This window comes from Centropristis striata, chromosome 2 (genome assembly GCF_030273125.1).
Source record: "Centropristis striata isolate RG_2023a ecotype Rhode Island chromosome 2, C.striata_1.0, whole genome shotgun sequence".
In the NCBI taxonomy this organism is placed as follows: Eukaryota; Metazoa; Chordata; class Actinopteri; order Perciformes; family Serranidae; genus Centropristis; species Centropristis striata.
In genome coordinates, this window is record NC_081518.1 from 35,411,483 (window position 1) to 35,425,135 (window position 13,653).

At 37.9% G+C, this 13,653-nt stretch overlaps 1 protein-coding gene across 1 annotated transcript; it reads left to right on the forward strand.

Annotated features, from left to right (window-relative positions):
- Positions 1-3,878: 3,878 nt before the first annotated feature.
- LOC131981584 (uncharacterized) lies at positions 3,879-9,924 on the forward strand. Its single transcript, XM_059345960.1, has 2 exons — positions 3,879-7,219; positions 9,858-9,924. Exon 1 carries the CDS (start codon positions 3,929-3,931, stop codon positions 6,179-6,181), a length of 2,253 nt encoding a protein of 750 aa, XP_059201943.1. The 5' UTR covers positions 3,879-3,928; the 3' UTR covers positions 6,182-7,219; positions 9,858-9,924.
- The last annotated feature ends 3,729 nt before the right edge of the window (positions 9,925-13,653 follow it).

The window sequence follows — 13,653 nt, forward strand, 5'->3', positions numbered from 1 at the left end:
AATTTTGCAGCCATGTCTAAAAAGCTAATTTATCTGAACACTGTTGTTAAAGAAATAGCAGTAAGTCTTTTTTGTTTGTACATCTAAAACAAGCTCTTTGTTAGAATAATACAGCCAATATTTAATCCCTCAGCTTGGATGGAAACTGGCAAAGAGGTCGAAATCAATCTGCAGAACACGGTGAGCCATGAGGAGTTCAATTATCCTGATAAAATACAATTGCACAGAAATATCAGGCCTTGTTTTCACATCAAATGCTAAACTATTGGACAGTGTCTTCTTCCCATAACATCTGAATTTGTTTCGGCTAATTTCCCCGTAAATATTGTGGCTATTTGTTTACAAATATGTTATTTACTGGGTATGCTTTAGGTAATGATTTAGTATAAAATCACAATTACAGGTCATGTCTGTAGTTTGAATCACAACATAGCAGAGAATTATATAAGAAATTACATCACAATAATGTGATGAATTCCTGTAATTACTGGTCGATAAAGTTCAATTACCCATCCTCATTTTATACCCGAAATACTGCCTCAAATCTGCATATGGGTCCAAAGCTTCACTCTTCTTTTGTTCAAACTGTCAAGCTAACTGTCCTTGCCCAACGCTTTCATAAGGCAATATGGGGTAGAACCAACAGCCTTCTCTCTTCATCACGGCCATACAGTAATACATTAACAATAAATAATGAAGAAATTCATCAGCGGAGACTTTGCATATAGATAGCCTACTTAAGCCGGAAGCGACCATTAACATAACTTGCAGGGAATGGTGGATAATTAGAGTGGCTCTCCTTCTTTTCCTTTCTGTGACTAATAGAGAGACCATGGTGACAGAAGGAGGACACATAACAGGCTCTAAGATTACAATAAAGTGCTACCTGTGAAATCATCTGTGAGGTTACAAACCAATCATAGTGGATAAAGTATAGTAGTTGAAGCAGTACAACTGTAAGTGAGGTGCAGACAAATACTTCAGAAGCAATGACTTTATCTGTGAGGCAAAACAGCTGGCCAATACATATGGTGTATCCTGAATACTCTGTTCTGATTGGCTGCAGGGTGGCTATTGACTCCTGTGAAAGGACACTTACCAAGTAGTTCCGGTTAAACTGTCTGTTCACTGTTCTAAATCAATTGGTTAGCGTGTAGTAACCATAGTAACAGGGATGCAGCCTCCATTTACAATTTATAACATTTATTTACAACACTGAGTGATTTCCTTCAATGCTCCATCCTCTAAACACCACAGAGAATAGAACACTGTTCCGTTTTCTCCCCACGGAAAGGGCAACCCGGTGCACAAAGGATATTACTCAGTTACAGTTCCAATTTGTTTGTTTATTTGTTTTCTGAAAAGCAACAGGTAATAAACCTAAAAAATTAAAGAATGCAATGTTTCAATTATTTGCATAATATAATCATCACAGCTCAATCACCCAATAACAATAAGCAACAATAATACATAACATAACCCATATTTCATAACAAATATCAAAATATCAATCAACTATTAATAAGTAAATTAAACATAATATGCATCAATCAACATTTTATATTTATATTTTCATATTTTAGAATTTCATGAATATCATAATAATAAATGTAATAATAATAATAATAATTAATCCTTTTTTCATGTACACACACCATATTCAAAGCCTAACAAAACGCCTATGCAAAAGCTGCATTAGTCTTTATCTGCACCAAAAACTACAACTCCCAAAATGCCCCGCGGCAAACCAGGAAGTAAAGCGCCCGCATCAAAAGCCGGTCCCGGCGATTCATTCCATCAAACACTCATAAAGTCAACATAGACGGATTACCGCATGGGCAAAGTGGGCGTGTGCCCAGGGCCCTAGAGCCAATAGGGGCCCTTGGCCTTCAGATTTTAATCTTTTTTTGGTACAATTTAAAAATATATTGGAATGAATGTGGCTTTGAAAATGTAGTATGATAATAAAATCAATTAAATGCTTTAGAAATTATAAGATTAAATCAGTAATGTGTGATGACACAATACGCTGGTCACTGGGGTCAAAGTTGAAAAAAGTGTGTTTTTAAAATGGAGACGTGGGCGCTCAGTGGATCAGCTAAACGAAAACAGAGGAAAGAAAAAGCTGAAACGGCTGAAACCACACTATGTAACTGGTCAGAGAGTTGGACTGTGATTACTTTATCAAGGACTTTTCCTCGAAGAAGGCCAGGAAAGAGCCGGAGGTTTAGATGAGTAGTTTCTAGGACTGTAGTCGGACGGTCGGTCTGAACATATTAGCGCGATTTAGTGCATTTGTTTATTACCATGACAACATGACTCCTCCATGGCATGTGCTGAATTTGTGTGTGTAAGTGCGTCTGTGTGCGCCGGCCAGTGGGAGGGAGAGTATTAATGGGACTCTGGATGCGCTGGTTGATAGTTTCGTTTTTAAAAATAGGTGGTTACCTATATTTTAATTAATACTACAAGGGCTGGCTATTTGAGCTTTCTGTCTCTGCCATAAGATATGTATCGTCCTGTACATGGCAGGTGCCAAACAAAACAGACCTAAAATGACAGTTATTTTGTGTGGTTGTGTGTTGCCCGGTGTTGTTATGTGCGTAATGGGAAGAGCGCCTTTGCGCGCACACTGTTTGCGTGTGTAGGCAGGGGCCCGTGGCGAGTTTGTGTCCAGGGCCCGTGGTCATGATAATCCGTCTATGCATACATACACACACACACACACACACACACACACACACACACACATATATATCAAGTATATAAAGATCATTCTCAGTGTACTGAACTTTCAAAATAAAAAAGTAATTGTGCAGAATAATGAGAAATGTCATTGTTGTAAAAAAAATAATTGTTATTGTTGGTAAGTCTCATTGTTTTAATCAATGTATTTGTATCTCCCAAATATACTTAAATTATATTTTTAAATGAACTAAAATAAAGGTGTTGAATGCTTAAATATCATCTTTTAATCAATTTTAATTAATTTTAATCATCCGTATTTTAATGTGCCCCCCTGATAAAACATTGGCCTCTCCTTCGCCCCCTACAGTAAATTTGGTCTAGAACCAATAAATATATAAGACATTTTGATGGAGTATGACACTTAAAAAGATTTTAGGGCATATTATGACATTTTAATTGCATTTTTTTATGGCATACGATGTTGTGCATATTTTTTATGGCAGGCTATACCATGATATTTTTCATGACCTTTTCTCAGGACACGGAATACTATGACTTTTTTATGACTTTTTTAAATGACAGACCATACTATAACTTTATGAGTGTTCTTAAATTCATTTTTCATTCACAAACATGTTTCACAGGCATCTGAATATATTGCATTTTTATATGGGATAAAACTGAAAATAGGCAGCAGTTTGAGCAATGTAGTTTAAAAACACACAATTGCTCTTGAACCAGTGGGTTATTAACCAGGCTACACTGTCACTTTATATTTTTCATGTGTGAACAGAGACGCTGTCAATTTTGTATACATTGTATAAAATGTTTGGCTTTGAATTTGTAGCCCAACTATATATATTGATATTTTACAGAGTTGTGCTCTCTGTGGGGGAGGGGGTTGGGTGTTCAAGAATTTGATGACATCCTTTCAGAATTGCTTTGATCTTGCCCATTAATGACACCATTCCAGAATCCGCTTTGATCTTCCCCTTCCGATGACATCATTCCAGAACCCGCTTTAATATTTTTCATGACTTCATAAATGACATCATTCCAGAATCCCTGTTGATTTTTTTCAAGACTTCATAAATGACATCATTCCACAATCCCCTTTGATGTTTCATGACATCATTCATGACATCATGATACCTAACTAACAAACTTTATGAATAGGAGTGAGGATACATCAAATTCATTTTCTCATTTCTACAGGACCGAAGACAGATCAGGACGTGAAATGGAATCGCAAACTTCAGGAAATTTCAGGATCATCCCTCCTAATAGGGTAAGTTCTAAGTTAGATAGAACAGGCGACTGTATGAAACAGCAGATGCCTACCATTAAAGTGGACGACGTCCGTCCACTGATTCAATCCTTTTTGGATAGGATTACAGTGGAAGACTGGGCCAGATTCACGATAGGTGTGGCCGATTATCCAGTAAGAATTGTTTTAGCAGAGCTGGTGTTGGAATTGGTTGCATTAGTGTCCAAATCAGCTAGGGCAACTCTTGGCCACCATGACAAGGCAGCTGGCCTTACTGACAGACATGTTATGTCCAGTCTGGGTGATTCAATCGCTCAGGCCTTCGCTCAGGTACTGGATGTAACTGCTGTCGACCAGTCCAGCGCACAGTCCTTGAAGGAATGTATTTCTCAGGAGGCTGTACACAGTGGAAACAGTCGGATGGAGACTCTGGGCACTTATGAGACTGTGGTTCCTGACTGCATACCTTTAGCAGCCAGAATTGAGATTATGATCCTTCATATCTGCTCGATGTTAAAGGATTCCATGGGAAAGATGAGTGCTTTCTTCAAAACTAGACTATGGAAACAGCGAAGTCGGGACACTGCAGAGAAAGATGGGTCTGTGAAGTCCTCCACCCCTGAGAAGCTGGGGACAGAATCAGTGGACAGCTTTGTAAGCAAAACAACCCAAGCTGTCCAGGAGATACTTAGGAAAGAGGTCAGTGAGATTACAGAACCTCTTTTGGATGATGTGGCTGACCATGAGTATGCTCTGCTGGCATCTGACATGTCCCTAAGGACTGATAATGTGTCAGGTGTTATTGCTGAGAGCATTGTTGAGGAGGCTCAAATTCGGGAAAGCATGGAGGCTGAACTTAGGGCTGCCAGTCAAGAATCCCACAGCCCATCCTCGTCAAAGCAGCCTAGTCCCAGTCCAGATTTGATGAAGACAGGTGGCAGCCCCCAACTCAGGGAGAAGGAGTTCAACGAGTGTTTGAGGAACAAGGTGAAGACCTTTTTTGCCTCATGCTTCACCAAACTGTCCATTAATAGAATCCGGACACAACTGAAGAACAAGTTCTGTCCCGATTCTAAAGTCCAGAACAGCGAGTCTTTGCAGTCTTTCATTGACAGTATTGACACACTGTTTAAGACAGAGAATGGTGACGAATTAGGTGGCAATGAGCATGGTGTGTTCGGTAAGTTACAGAGCATTTCAGAAGGACATGAGTTGATCTTCACACAACAACTCGGTGATATTATCTACAGTCACCTTTCAGAGGAGTTGAGTACTCAAAGTGACTCAAAAAAGAGCCTTCCACCACCTGAGACCCTTTATGAAGCCATATCCCATAAAATGTGGCGTTTCCTGGGAATGATGCGCTGGTGGGTGAAAATGAAATCTGAGATACACAGTAAAAGAGTGGTATCGGCTTTGGTGGCTATTGGGGCACTATCACCATCACCCACAGTGTCACTGTCTGAGAACACACCCCAGACACCCTCAGTGACACGGTCAGAAGAAGCTTTGCTCAAAGGGACAGAGTCTGAGTCAGAGTCGCCGTTTTTCATACCACAGTCTAAGACTTCTTCAGCACCCAAAGTGACTGTACCTGAAAAGTCTCTGTCACCAACACCCAGAGTGATGGTATTAAGAAAGTCAGTGACATCAAGGAAGTCAGTGTCACCAACACCTCTAGTCACAATAACTGAGGGGACTGTCTTAACAACACCTGCAGTCAGAGTTTCTCAGGACAGGGTGTCATCACCACGTGATGCCTCAACAACACCTGCAGTCAGATCCTCTCAGGACTGGGTGTCATTGACAAGTGATGCTGCTATAGTACAGACAGTGAAGTACAATAAACTCAGTTTACTTGTTATCAAAGTGGTTAGTCGTATCTACAACGAAGCCAAGATAACTAGGCCAGCTGACAACCCAGAGCACATCATTAAGAGGCTGATCGAAAAGACCTGGGCCGACGTCGGGGGAGAAGATTTCGAAATCACCCCAGAAACATTCAAGACCCTGGACAAGATCGTTTTCAAAAACTTGTGCAGGAAATGGGGCTCTGCAGACGACGTGCTGGTGTCGATGGAACTTGAAGAAGCAGCATTTGAGGATTACATTGCCTGCTCTATCAAATATTTGCTTTTGACACCACCAAAGAGCAAGTCCAGCAAGTTCGTTTCCTTTTTTAGCAAACCCTTCAAAGCCTTCACTGGTTTATTTAAACGGTCTTGATGTTGTCATGACATCAAATGTCTGTTGGGTTTAAAATAGCTTTAAAAACATCAGCTTCAGTTGGATAGAGACTAGTGAATGGTTTCGTAAAGGTTTACTCTGGGTGCTCCAGTTTCCTCCTGATTTCCATCAACACAATCAAAAAAAATGATTGATTGCCTACTTTGGGTTTACTGCAGGTGTGCAGGTTTCCTCCCGCTTTACGACAACACCTTAAAAAAAATTTAACTGTAGGCCACCTTAGGGGTTCTTCCAACTTACCATCACAACACTTATGAAAATTCATTAATTAATTGTCATTCAGGGTTTACTCCGGGTTGCTCCGGTTTCCTCCCGCTTTACATCAACATCATAAAAAAAAAAAATAATTGGGACCACCTTAGGAGTACATCCCACTTACTATCACACCACAATATTACATATAAATTAATATATGGCCATTTAGGGTTTACTCAGGGTTGCACTGAAACATGTAGTTACTCATAAATTAGAGTCAGGATTGTAACAAGCTAATCTGTTCACAATACTTTGTTACATCAATCAATTCATTTTAGCCTATAACTTGCTGCTCAGATGTGACTCGGATCTAATTATTATTATTTTTTTATGACATCGTGAAAACAGCCCAAATGACATGGAATCACATTTTTTTTTATCAGACCTGGGCGACTTTGGCTATTGATTTTTTTTGTTCAGATCCAATTTTTTAGTGGTCAGTTTAGCAGAAAATGTGCAGTGTAAGTCACACTTAGAAAACATCAGACCTGTATCCAATTTAGGACCACATATGAAAAACGCCCAAGTCTGATTTGAAAAAATAGGACAGGAAGTTATTTGTACTTTTCACACTGTCAAAAAATCCGATCTGAGTCACATATGAGCAAAAAAAAAAATTCTGAATTGGGCTGTCTGAACGTAGCCTTTCATATGTGGTTCTAAATCGGATACAGGTCCGATGTTTTCCAGTGCAATGAGGCAGGAGGTCAGCATCAGCAGACCAGAAACTGTGGGAGGGAGTGTGCCGGTGTGCTCAGACAGGTAGGACTGCTATCACTGTCTGGGAAGTGCTTTTTATGGGCTGTAGACCTATTAATGCTATAAAGATATTTAAACTGGTAAAATCAGTGGATTTTTGTGATATAGGGTTAGGGTTAGGGTTGATGCTTGTTTGTTTGTGGTATTATTTTATGGGCACTTAGAGGAGAAGAAAATATAATAATAATCGGGACCACCTTAGGAGTACATCCCACTTACTATCACACCACAATATTACAGTTGAAACCAGAAGTTTACATACACTATATAAAAAGACACATATGCTTTATTTCTCACTGTCCGACATGAAATCAGACAATCACTTTTCCTGTTTTAGGTCTGTTAGGATTACCAAAATTATTTCTATTTGCTAAATGCCAGAATAATGAGATGAGGATTTTTTAGACAATTTTTTATTTCTTTCTTCAAAGTCAGAAGTTTACATACACTAACATTATTATGCCTTGAAACTATTTGGGAAAGCCCACATGATGCTGTCATGTCTTTGGAAGCTTCTGATAGGTTCATTGACAACATTAGAGTTAATTGGAGACACACCTGTGGATGTATTTTAAGGCACACCTGAAACACACTGCTTCTTTGTGTAACATCATGGGAAAGTCAAAAGAAATCAGCCAAGATATCAGGAAGAGAATTGTGGACTTGCACAAGTCTGGTTCTTCCTTGGGTGCAATTTCCAGATGCCTGAAGGTGCCACATTCATCTGTTCAAATAATTATACCCAAGTATAAACACCATGGGAATGTCCAGCCATCATACCGCTCAGGAAGGAGACGGGCTCTGTGTCCCAGAGATGAACGTGCTTTGGTCCAAAATGTGCAAATCAACCCAAGAACAAAAGCAAAAGACCTTGTGAAGATGCTGGCTGATGCTGGTAAGAGTGTGTCATTATCCAGAGTGAAACGAGTCCTGAGACATGGGCTGAAAGGCCACTCTGCCAGGAAGAAGACATTACTCCAAAAGAAACATAAAAAAGACAGATTACAGTTTGCAAATGCACACAGGGGCAAAGACCTTAATTTTTGGAGACATGTCCTGTGGTCTGACAAAACTGTTATCTGGCTGTTTTATGTTTATTTTGGAGTTATGGCTTCTTCCTGGCAGAGTGGCATTTCAGCCCATGTCTCAGGACTCGTTTCACTCTGGATAATGACACACTCTTACCAGCTTCAGCCACCATCTTCACAAGGTCTTTTGCTTTTGTTCTTGGGTTGATATGCACATTTTGGACCAAAGCACGTTCATCTCTGGGACACAGAGTCCGTCTCCTTCCTGAGCGGTATGATGGCTGGACATTCCCATGGTGTTTATACTACTAATTATACTATAATTATTTGAACAGATGAATGTGGCACCTTCAGGCATCTGGAAATTGCCACCAAGGAAGAACCAGACTTGTGCAAGTCCACAATTATCTTCCTGATATTTTGGTTGATTTCTTTTGACTTTCCCATGATGTTACACAAACAAGCAGTGTGTTTCAGGTGTGCCTTAAAATACATCCACAGGTGTGTCTCGAATTAACTCAAATGTTGTCAATAAACCTATCAGAAGCTTCCAAAGACATGACAGCACCATCTGGGCTTTTCCAAATAGTTTCAAGGCATAATAATGTTAGTGTATGTAAACTTTTGACTTTGAAGAAAGTAATAAAAAAAATGGTCTAAAAAAAAATCCTTCTCTCATTATTCTGGCATTTAGCAAATAGAAATAATTTTGGTAATCCTAACAGACCTAAAACAGGAAAAGTGATTGTCTGATTTCATATCAGACAGTGAGAAAAAAAGCATATGTGTCTTTTTATATAGTGTATGTAAACTTCTGGTTTTCAACTGTACATATAAATTAATATATGGCCATTTAGGGTTTACTCAGGGTTGCACTGAAACATGTAGTTACTCATAAATTAGAGTCAGGATTGTAACAAGGTAATCTGTTCACAATACCTTGTTACATCAATCAATTCATTTTAGCTTATAACTTGCTTTAATTGTATTGCTTGCTTTAAATTTTGTTAGGAAAACATCTCTGAAAGATTTAACCCAAATCTGATTTTTATGCTCAGATGTGACTCAGATCTAATTTTTTATTTTTTATTTTTTTATGACATCGTGAAAACAGCCCAAATGACATGAAATCCTATTTTTTAATATCAGACCTGGGCGACTTTGGCTATTGATTTTTTTTGTTCAGATCCAATTTTTTAGTGGTCAGTTTAGCAGAAAATGTGCAGTGTAAGTCACACTTAGAAAACATCAGACCTGTATCCAATTTAGGACCACATATGAAAAACGCCCAAGTCTGATTTGAAAAAATAGGATTCCAAGTTATTTGTACTTTTCACACTGTCAAAAAATCTGATCTGAGTCACATATGAGAAAAAATCTGAATTGGGATGTCTCAATGTAGCCTTTCATATGTGGTTCTAAATCGGATACAGGTCTGATGTTTTCCAGTGCAAGGAGGCAGGAGGTCGGCAACAGCAGACACCTGTTTCATCAATGATTTTTCCCATTTGTTTTAGGTAAAAGTACTGTGAAGTGCTGTGCTAAATCTTCAGGGACTGTAACACCTAGTCCTACTAGCAATCTGATCTGTGATTTGCACTCTTCTCCCTCAGATTTGAATCCGTCAGTTCTTCGTGGCTGTAAGGAGAGAAGCAAGATTTACAGATCAAGGCAAGGGAAGAGAGTAGTCATTAAAAAAAGTTTCCTCCAGTATTATTTGGATGTAAACTTGTACAGATAAAGTGAAGCTGTATTGTAACTACCCCGTCCACACAAACTGGTATAAATGTGTGTTTTTGTTACATCGAGGTGAAGGGAATATTCCTGAGCTTTTTAAGACTTCCTTTAAAGCAAACTCACTGGTCAGTTCTCACACAACTCGACTATCTTTTAATCTTCACCCTCCTAAACTCCTCATGTGTAGAGGTCAATATCCAATAAGTTTTAGAGGTACAAGATTATGGAATTACTTTTGTCACCTGGCAAAAAGCAGTTCCTCCATAAAATGTTAAAAATAATAATAATAATAATCTTAAAAGGCAATTTAATTGCTGTTTTGTAAGTGCATTTCCATGTGTATTGTTGTCCATGTATTCAAGTATGTTTTATTCATATATTTACATGCACACACCAATAGCACACATGCACATACACCAACTTGCACATACATACACATCCAACACTCATATTTTCGGTTTATGATGCTGTTGCTGTATTTCATATATATAAATATTAGTTTTCATCACTACTATGTAGTGTATGTGTATATATACAGGTGCATCTCAATAAATTAGAATATCATAGAAAAGTTTATTTATGTCAGCAATTCAATTCAAAAAGTGAAAATAACACATTATATTGATCCATTACACACAGAATCAAACATTTCATGTCTTAATGTATTTATTTATTCTAATTATAATGATTATGGCTTACATTTAATGATGACCTAAAAGTCAGTGTCTCAAAAAAAGTGAATATTACAAAAGACCAGTTTTAAAAAGTATGTTTCATATGGAAATGTTGGCCTCTGAAAAGTATGTCCATCTATATGCTCTCAGTACTTTGTTGGGGCTATTTGACTTGAACTACTGGAAATGGACTTTTCATGATATTCTAATGTAATGAGATGCACCTATATGTGTATTATTTTCTGATTTCGCTAGTAATATTCATAATATTTCTAGGCTGTTATATCAGATTCTGCTCAAACATGACCCAGCCCTGGTTGGATTTATTTACTAGTAACCACCATCACAGAGTAAGAATAGGAGTCTTCTTAACCACCTTCTGCGTGGATCTTGGTCGGCCCCAGATGGAAATGCTCTTCTCCTGCAGTCCACTCTACACTTACCGCATCACTACTGGATAATGGTGGCACTTCACCTGCTGCTGTCCCCTCCAAGAACTCCTGCTCTTCTCTGTCTCTCTCCGCTTCTCAACCCTCCTCTCTATCCTCTCTCCCTCTTCAACCTCTATCCTTTATTCTACTCTGTTGAGCTATTCTCTACAACGTCCTCTGTCGCTCTCCCTGAGGTTTCTTTTTTTCCCCCCTGTTATAAGGGAGTCAAAGGTGTGTCATACCCTGTGTCTGAAAAAGCCCTTCAAGGCAAATCTCTAATTTGTGATTTTGGGCTATATAAATAAAATTGACTTGACTTGACATGAGAAGCCATGCTGGCCTTCACCACTGGTTCTCATCAGTCCAGTTTCAGTGTAAATGGCAATAATTACATACCAATATCATGAATAACAGCCATGACAATGGTGAGCTGGTGATTTTTTCTTTTTTACTGATGGATTATCAGAAATAGTGCTGCAAGGATTGTTTCTACCTTATGGAATACATTCTCAGATTTTTCAAAAGTTTGAAAAAGAACTGCAAACAAACAGAAATATCTGTTTGTAAGAAAAACATATTACACACCCATTTTAAAAAAAAACCAATTTCTTTAAAAAAAAAAAGTATTTTGGCCATTCCACTTAATTAGAAGTGAAAACCACATGAAAGTGAAAGTTCCATACACTGCCAGTGGTAGATCTTGGTGAGCAATTTGTGACTATAAATGAGTAAGAAAATGACAAGAACACCAATGTTAACAAATTGGGTGATAGTTTAAAGGACACCATTGTTCACAGCAGTGGTGGAAGAAGTATTCAAATCCCTTACTCAAGTGAAAGCACTAATACCACATTGTGAAATTACTACACTACAAGTAAAAGTCCTGCATTCAAAACTTACTGAAGTAAAAGTACTCGTTATGCGGAATGGACCCACTCAGATTGTCCACATATATTATTGAATTATTATTTTTGATGCATTTATGTTAGCTTTAATTTACTGTTGTCAAGGTAGAGCTCATTTTAACTACTTAATATACTTGTATGTGGTTTAATTAATAAAACATTTAAATGTAATGTTTTTATGTTAAACCTCAACCTGAAAAGTAACTAAAGCTGGCAGCTAAATGTAGTGGAGTAAAACGTACAATATTTGCCTCAAAATGTAATGAAGTAGAAGTATAAAGTGACATTAAATGGAAATACTCAAGTACCTCAAAATTGTACTTAAGTACAGTAAAGTAAATGTACTTAGTTACATTCCACCACTGATTCATGGTAATTAAAAAGGTAGAAATCTTTAATATGTGATGTGGTTTGTGGCACTGAACAGTGTGGATAGCTTGAGGAGCTCCTAATGGGATCAGATTTTCAGCACTTCAACCTACACACTTGTGATTTCCATCATGACGGTGCATCACTTACTAAATTACCACAGTAATTCCATCAAAATTAACACATGAAACAACTGTCTTTTAAACACTTTTAATGTATATTATAGTCCACAACAGTGTTGACTGCTATATAATAACAACATAAAGGAGTGTGAGTTTCAGATTCTAGGCATTAGCTTTGCATTAGAATATGTAAATAATATTTTACTATAAATATATTATACTTTATCCATCTGTACTTTCATTTCACTTCTGAAATTAAACATCTGTAGGGCTTTATGAAAAACAACAGGCGTCTAAAATTTTCAAAAAGTGAATTCCACCATTATGAACAGAAGTAAACCTCTTTGGCTATATTTCATACATTTTACTCCGCTCTCTTGAAAAGTAGTAATTTATCACATCTTCATCTCATCACAAAGAGCCCCAACACTCTAGTTTTCACTGTTTTCTGCTGTAAACAGATCTAATTGCAAACTGACGAGGGCTAGGTCTGTGTGTTTCAGTGAGATTCATCCTGGGGAACAATTACTGGGATTTTGTTTCTTCAAAGATAGTTTGTCATTGTCACTTCAAAGCTTTACGGATCACAAACAAATTCCCATTCACCTCTGTGCCTTCTGTGTCAAACATGGAGAGCTTACAGCCTCCACAAATCAAATCCAAACTATAATGTCAACAATAATGTCATGCTGCAGCTGATCATTAGTTAACCCTTTCAAACATGCTGGAAATAAAGGCATACTGTCCTAACAAACCAAACTCAGCACAGACTTGCAAATACAGCAGACCTGGGCATTAGTCGGCCTGCGGGCCACATTCCTGTCCCTGTCTGGCCGCATGAGGATACCCGGAATATAAGAATCTATACAACCGTAATGCTTTTATTTTGAAGGTGATTTACCTATGTGCGTACGTGCATACACACCTGCACGGAAATGTGTTCCACAATAAAACACTGAGTTACCTTGTGAAAAACAAAGTAAATAAATTGCAGGCTTATTGCAGAGCATAGACGCTCTATATTGTGTTTGTGGTTTGACTGTATGTTGTCTTTAAAATAAATGGAAACGTAATAAAGATAAAGATAATGATTTGAGTCTTTACCATTTTTACTGCTATATTTGACCAACTTCACACTAACATCAACCAGCTCAAAACCAGATAATTTACA

What these genes read in the sequence shown, in the direction of transcription:
- LOC131981584 (XM_059345960.1), top strand. Translation starts at nt 3,929, where the DNA reads ATGGAATCGCAAACTTCAGGAAATTTCAGGATCATCCCTCCTAATAGG.